This window comes from Gavialis gangeticus, unplaced genomic scaffold (assembly GCF_001723915.1).
Source record: "Gavialis gangeticus isolate Ggan-Ray unplaced genomic scaffold, GavGan_comp1, whole genome shotgun sequence".
NCBI classification, from domain to species: domain Eukaryota; kingdom Metazoa; phylum Chordata; order Crocodylia; family Gavialidae; genus Gavialis; species Gavialis gangeticus.
Window position 1 is genome coordinate 10,247,122 of NW_017729012.1, and position 7,609 is coordinate 10,254,730.

Genomic DNA, 7,609 nt, shown 5'->3' on the forward strand with positions numbered 1-7,609 from the left:
GTGCCCTGCAACGTTAGCACTATCCTGCCTGAAAATAGCAGCTGCCAGGTGGTTTCCTTTTGGAGCCCATCCTGCCGGCCCCCCTGCATGCTCCAAAAAGCAAGCCAGAGCTCCTCGCCGCCGCGGGACGCACCGTGCAAAGGGCTGACGACTAGCGGCACCAGTTTATATCCCCTTAAAGCAGTGGTTCTCAACCTCTTTTCTACCGGGACCCATAAACATCAATGGCCAGGCCCACCCCAGTGCCCCCCACTCTCGACCCACTGCGCCAGCCCCAGCGCGGGGCAGAGGGGGGTGCGGGGCATTAGGGGCCCCAGGCAGGCTGGAGCTCTGCCACCTGCAAGGGCAAAGCCACGGTTGCCCACATTTTTCTCCTTGAGAATGGATCACACTTTAAAAGTGAATTCTCCGTTGCAGTAAGCTTCTCTGGCTCTGAGCACGGCCAAGGAAGGGCCTAGAGTAAAGCCCCGCGCCCCACCCTGGCCTGGCTGGGTGCAAACCCCCAGCTCCCCCCGCTGCCCTGCCTTGAAATTCAAGCAGCCACTTTTCAAGTGCGTTGATGCATTTTGGACACAGGCGGCTCCGCGGACCGCGGCTCTCGATGCCGCTGGGAGCCGCGCAGAGCCTGCCCCTGCGCCCCGCGGCAGGGCGGGCAGCATCAGGAGCCCAGGCGAGGGCGGGCGCGGGCGGAGGGGATTGTCCCTCGGCGCGCACCGTCCGCCGCCGCTTCCTGCTTCCGGTGCCGGGGCTATAAAGCGGGTCCCCGCCGCGCGCCAGCCCTCCAGCCTGCCAGGACCCGCCGCCGCCATGGACGGGCCAGGTGAGCGCGCCGGGGAGGGGCAGCGGGGTTTGCACCCAGGGCAGTGGGGAGGGGGGGAGCTGGGCGGTTTGCACTCAGGGCTGGCAGGGTGGGTCATGGGGCTTTCCTCTTGGCCATGCTCAGCGCCAGGAACGCTCTGCGCTGCTGCCCCCTCGTGCCCCCGGGCTCTGACTCCCCATGCGATACTTGTTGCCAACAGGGTTGAGCTTGTCCCGGGCTGCGGAGTTCACCTCCAGGCTGAAGTCCCAGCCCCGCTACGTGCTTTCCCAAAACGTGACGACCTGGAACGACCCGCTGGAGGTGAGCCTGCAGCGCCAGGTGGTGCAGGAGACCCTGCACGTCTTCCAGCACGCCGTGCCCGTGGAGGGAAAGCCAGTCACCAACCAGAAGACCTCAGGTAAGGGCAGTTCTCGACAAGCTGTGGCCTTCCCTTGTCCGCGATTTAGACGTGTCCTTTGGTAACCAGTAGGATGAACCTGCCTGCTAATTTGGAGCTGGTGTTGGGTGCCGTCTGCTGAAATGCAAGTTGAGGTTCTTTGGGTCAAAGTGATGCCCAAACACCCTTGTCTGCCGCTGTCCTTAGACCAGCATGGCCACAACCAACACCCCTGAAATGAAAGTGCCACTTGCAGAAGTGCCCGCGGCTTCTGCGGCCATGTTGTGGGTCGCCTTGCGCTCCTCGCGAAGCCTGAAGTCGGGTTTCCTGAGAGCACCTTTCAGAGCCAGCTGCTTCTCTCGGGGTGGGGGGCTCCAGATGAAACTGTGCTCTTGCAGGAACTGCCTGGAAGTTGCATTGTTCTGAGGTTTGCCACTTGATGTGGCGCTGGATTGTTGCCAAACGAGGCTTGCTCAACTGATGGACCTCTGGCAGTTTTAAGGCCGCCTGCTTTCACCTAAAAGTAGGTATAAAGGCTGACAATTTGGATTAAGTATTTCCAAGGTGTGTGCCTCCACCTGATAGAGACTTAGCAGGCCCCAACAGACATTAAATGTATGTTATTTCAAGCACAGATTCTGGAGTTTTGCAAGCAAGAAAACTTCATTCCTGTCTTCTGATACTGGAAATTGTTGTTCTGTAGGGACTTCCAAGAGTAACCTAAAATGGCTTTTTTAAGTTGGTTTATAACCATTCTTGGCATTTAGGAATCAATTTTCCTCTTCAAAGTGCCCTATAAGCATGAATTACTGGAGCTTTGTAACATCCTGGGGAGTTAAATAATTAGCGTATGCTTTACAAATAGGTGTTTTCCTTAGTTCAGTTTTCCTTTCTCAAAGGCCCAGAAGAGGGCTGCAGACAGAACCTGGGGCCAGAAATCAAGATCTCTGCCAGGTTTGTCTTTTGTTTTTTTGTTTTTTCAGCCGTTTTAGTCCTGGCTCAGTATTGCAATATATTCTTCCATCTATTCAGTCAAACAGCATGCTATAAACCTTCTATTTAAATGCAGCCTCAGCAAATCTTAATGAAAAGCTTCACCGTTTAACTTTGTTCCTTTGCACTCTTTCAGGGAGATGCTGGATCTTTTCATGTCTGAATGTGATGCGTCTCCCTTTCATGAAGAAGTTCAGCCTCGAAGAGTTTGAGTTCAGCCAGGCATACCTCTTTTTCTGGGATAAGGTACAGCAGTGTTGAGCATACACCCTCCTTAGTGGAAACTGCCAGAGTACAATTTTTAACTGAATCAGCAGTCGAGGAAGAAACATATGAAATGAATGAAGTTGTAAAATAAATGTTTTAGAGGGACAGACTGAAAGTTATTCTTCAGAGTGAGGGAGGGGAGGGGGAAATAGGCAGTTTGATCTTAAAACTAACTTCCTGGAAGAGTGAGATTTTTTTCTTTGAGGATGTGCAGGTCCTCTCAAGGATGCTTAAGAAAAGTGGGATAGGAGTACCACCACAGCTCTTTCTAGGTTCTGTGACCTACCAGTGGAAGCTAATGCACTCTTTTCTGATATTAATTGTTTGTACTAGCAACAGAGCCTGTCGTCATCCTACAACTTGTGTTCCCCTCCATCCCACCTCACTTTGATCCTCCTGCTTTCAGACCCCATGGGCATATCTACATGTGCATTAATGCTGTGTTAATGTGCATTAAGTTTAGTACCTGTAACAACAGATACTAATGCAATGTGCAGTAACTGGCACTATTGTGCAGTAGCACCAGCACACGGTCTCTTAGTGACGCTAATGCGCAGTAGATCAGTTTGGCTATGGATTAGCACCGCTTTTGCCGTGACGCACTCATGCACAGTAGGATTACTCTACTGTGCTTTCAGCATCTCGTGTAGATGTGCCCACTGACTCCTTCATTGTAATGAAAATGATGTTACAGAATCAAACCTAGAGAACCACTGAGAAAGTAAGATTATATATAGTGGCAAGGGAGACCACAGACTTACCTGGTAAGATTTCCAAAAAGCCAGAGAAACACAGAAATGAAGTCGCCTACGTCACAAGTGACGATTGTTACCCTGGCTGTTCTGTTCCAGGTGGAGCGCTGTTACTATTTGTTAAATGCCTTTGTGGAAACTGCTCAGAAAAAGGAACCTGTGGAAGGCAGACTGGTACAGTTCCTGCTTACCAACCCCACAAATGATGGTGGACAGTGGGATATGCTGGTTAACCTTGTTGGTAAGGAAAACTGATTACAAGGGCTCGCTGCAACTGCATGTTGTCCGCAAAAGCAGGAATGAAGGAACCAGTATGTGTGTTGTTGCATAATGTTTGTTCACTGATCACTTGTGGTGCACACACGTAAGGGCTGCCATTGCCAAGTAAAGGTACGGCTTGGGCCCTGAAAATCAGACTTGCTCACACTGAAAACTGAACAAACTCTTCTGTGCCGGGTTGGTGTCTCGCTGCTGTAGCCCTTCTGCCTCCAGAACCTCATCTGGAATGGATGCAGTCCTGATGTGCTTTTTTTCCCCCTCCAGTCTCTAGAATGAATCTTATCAATAGTTGCTAGAAAACAGGCCTCTTGCCACCCCCACTCAGTTCATTCTAATTACTTATTGATTCCTCAAAAGATTTTGTTTCAATATGAAGACTTTGTAACTGTGACTGCCTTAATCTGACCTTGATTGCAAACAGATATTAATTATGTCTCTCATTTACAAAATGAACACATGTAACTGGAGCCCTTCGAGCCCTGCTGTGAGTCAAAGGCTTAACTGGGCTTCATAAGTCATTTCTTCTTTTATTATTATTTTAGCCATGGTTAAGGTGCCAGTCTGTGCACTCAGTGCTAACTGCCATGCTTTTTAAATGCTTTGGGGTACACTCCGGTCCATCTCCCTTCTTACTCCTTTAACTGGTCCTTCATTTAAAAAAAAAAAAAATATTTTTTTTGGAGCGTAGACACTAGTTGTAGAAGCAGAAACATCCTCGCAACAGCAGCAGTGGAGCCAGTTAACATATCTGGTTTTGATGATAATATTTCAGCTATTAATATCATGCAAAAACTAATGACAGCTTTCCTCGGGGCATCACGCCAACAATTAATAGAAAGGAGTCCTAGATAGGATGAGGTCTCGTGAACCGTGGCCATAAACAAGGCTGTATTTTAGAGGTTCGCTGTCTTCCAGCTTGCACTAAGTCTGGCTTCTAGTAAACTTCAGAAAAGAGCACCCAAGTTTAGATTCAGAGATGTTAGGGGCTGGAAGGGACCTCATGAGATCACTGGGTCCGGCACTTGGGCAGAAAAGACTGCTGGGGTCAGATGGGCCCAGCAAGGTTTTGTATGCCTTTTGCCTCAGCACAATATACTTTGCTAAAAAAATAAATAAATAAATAAATGATGATGATGGGCTACCATGAAGTAAGGGGAAACCCAAAACAATATCAAAAGGACACTTGGATTTATTTTATAAACCCATGAGGCCCAGTCCTGTCTCCTTGCGAGCCAGGGATAAAATTATGGGATCTGCAGTGTGCCTTGAAGGTTTATAAACTTGGACTTCCTATGGTGCAAGAGAAGCAGGAAGCTCCAAAGCCCTTGAATGCTACTGGGGAAACACCGTGTCAGCAGCCCCCCATTACAAATGTGTTCAAAGTTTGCTGGTAGCTTTGGCTAGCTCTCTAAACTCACCCTGGGTTTTTGTGCCCTGTCACTGGTGATAGCGTGACTGCAGCCAAGTGAGGGTATCTACCAAACCCAAGCAGCCTAAATATTCCTGATTAAGCATTCTGTGACAGATGTGCCACCCCATTACACTTGGATAAATTGTTTGGTATGGGTGTAACTCAGATAATGAAGCCGCCTTCATTTACATTGGTGCATAGTAAGGGAAGTTGTTTTTCTGCTGTGTTGGGCACTGGTGAGACCTCAGCTGGAGTTCTGCGTCCAGCTTTGGACGGGCCTCATGCTTCAAGAAAGATAGGGGCATATTGGAAAGAGCCCAGTGGAGAGTGACGAAAATTATTAGAGGCCTGAGAAGCAAGACTTAATGAGGAAAGGCTGAAAGATGTATGGTTATTTAGTCTGGAGAAGACAAGATGATGGGGAGGGGACAGCAGCTAGACTAGATGACCTCAGGAGGTCCCCTCCAGCCCTACTTTCCCGTGACCCTATAACATTTCTGGTGACAGGTTGGGGGTCTCTGTAGGGCCAGTAGAGAGAAACCTTTTTTTTGGTGCCTGCAACCTGAACATACATGATATGGAGTCAGTGAGGTGAAACTCATATGACACTTTATGACGCCAACATTATAGAGACGCTGGATTAAGGCAGAGGTATCTTTCTGGGATAATTGAGGATGTTCCCCATTTGGGTAACAAGAGCCAGCCACTGAATGAGGCTAAGAACTGCTTCCCTCCTGGAACTGGCACTGAATACCAAACAGATGGAGGGCTCTTCAACATGGGGTGTTTTCACTCAAAGACCCAAGTATTCGACACCACCATCTTTTGACCTTCAATACGCTGACCACTGCACCGTCCTTGTGCACACTGAAGAAAACTTCCGGGCCACGCTGGATCTCTTTGCAGAAGTCTACCAATCTTTGGGCCTCTCATATAACATTGAGAAGAATGAAGTGCTCTATGAGCCCCCTCCAAGTCATGAATGTGACTCCCCACAAAAAAACCCCCAAACCATAGAGGGAAAGACCCTGGTCAAGCACTTCCCTCGTCTCCATAGCCACCTCTCAAAGAGCGAACGTTGAGGAGATCCAGCACAGGAACTGGTGTGCAAGGGCCTCCTTCAGAAAATTGCTTCTGCGTGTTGCTATTGATCGCAGTCTCCAGAAAGACACCAAGATCCAGATCTACAACACAGGCATTCCCGCTCTCCTCTACAGATGACAGTGGTGGTCACCCATGCTTCACATCTTCAGAGCCTGGAGAGGTATTACCAGTGATGTCTCTGGAAAATACTCCACACCAAATGGGAAGGTCGCCACACAGCCAGCATCCTTGCTAATGTTACCAACCTTGAGTGGATGGTACTTGAACATCAGCTTTGCTGGACTGGCCACTGTGTGTGCAGGTGCCCGACATGACTCCAGAACAAGTGCTCTGCTTCCAGTGTAGTTGGAGCCTGAGATCTCGTGGTGGTCAGAGAAAATGCTACAAGGAGACCTCAAGAAAACGGACGCTGACATCAAAAGCTGGGAGGAGCTGGCTGCTAACCAACTCCAATGGTGCTGCGACCTCAACCAAGCAACATCTTGCTTTTTGAGGTACAGTGTTTTGCCTTCCAAAGTGGAGGAGAAAGAGCAGAGGAAGGAACAGGAGAGAAATCCTGGCCTACAGCCTGCTATCCCCTGTGGAAAAAACTGGGACTTCTGTGGACAGTTCTGTGGCTCAAGGGTTGGACTGTGAAGTCACCTCGAGATCCATCAATGAGCACGGATTCATAGACTGCAAGGCTGGAAGGGACCTCGCAAGATCATCCGGTCCAGCCCCCTGCACCAGGCATGAAAGAGCTGTGGGTAGAGCTTATCCTCAAATTGAGGGATTGCTGGCAAGTAATGAATAGCTACAGTAAGCAGAGACTTTAAAGATAAATAAGAGTGAAAGAGTCTCCTTGCAGACTAGAAATTATCTTGTCCTCTCCAATAGTCCTGCAAAGGTTCGCTGCAGAAAGGAGACTCTTTGCTTTGACCTGTAAGCTGTGTTCAGAGACTGTTAAGCAGAGGTATTAATGCTGGCTGTGTAGCAAATTAAGTCTGTTGACTGACAGCTACTTCTTTTATCAATTCTCTTTTAGAAAAATATGGTGTTGTTCCTAAGAAATGCTTCCCTGAATCTTACACCACGGAGGCCTCCAGAAGGATGAATGAGACTCTGAATCATAAGGTAATGTTTGAAGCGGTGCTAAACCTCTGGTTAGAGCTATTGAAAGACACCATCGAGCTCCACGTCCCTTGACCTGATCAGAGCACTGAGGAACTGTCTGGGGTACTTTCTTGTTTCCACATGCACCCTGCCTTTTTAAGGATTGACAGGGTAAGGGCAATGGTGCTAAAACACTGGGTGGGAAAGAGCACGTCTGTTCACAAATAATGGCTGCTTAACTGGATATTGTGGTCTTGTTTCCAAAAAGGAGCTTGAAAAGGTTCCCCTTGGCAGTTGTTAACAACGGCTTTTAATTCACTAACTCCCAGAAAAAGAATTCTAGATATGTGGCTATTCCCCTATGAATGATGTGTCCAGGGAGAACTGGGACTTTTTCTTTCCATTGTGCCGTGTGCCAGGGGTTCTGTTCGTGCTCATTGCCACATGGGGTGACTAAAACTTAAAAGCATGGATTAAAAAAAGTAAAGATCTGCAGGAACCAGCTTGCATAATAA

At 48.6% G+C, this 7,609-nt stretch overlaps 1 protein-coding gene across 2 annotated transcripts in view; it reads left to right on the top strand.

Moving 5' to 3' along the window:
* Nucleotides 1-709: 709 nt before the first annotated feature.
* BLMH (bleomycin hydrolase) overlaps nucleotides 710-7,609 on the top strand; it is a 36,715-nt gene continuing 29,815 nt past the window's right edge. For both annotated transcript variants that reach the window (XM_019511232.1, XM_019511233.1), the window contains exons 1-5: nucleotides 710-820; nucleotides 1,020-1,217; nucleotides 2,326-2,435; nucleotides 3,308-3,449; nucleotides 7,027-7,115. In XM_019511232.1, the coding sequence (XP_019366777.1) occupies nucleotides 808-820; nucleotides 1,020-1,217; nucleotides 2,326-2,435; nucleotides 3,308-3,449; nucleotides 7,027-7,115 (552 nt within the window). In that variant the 5' untranslated portion in view covers nucleotides 710-807. The remainder of the gene's footprint in view (nucleotides 821-1,019; nucleotides 1,218-2,325; nucleotides 2,436-3,307; nucleotides 3,450-7,026; nucleotides 7,116-7,609) is intronic.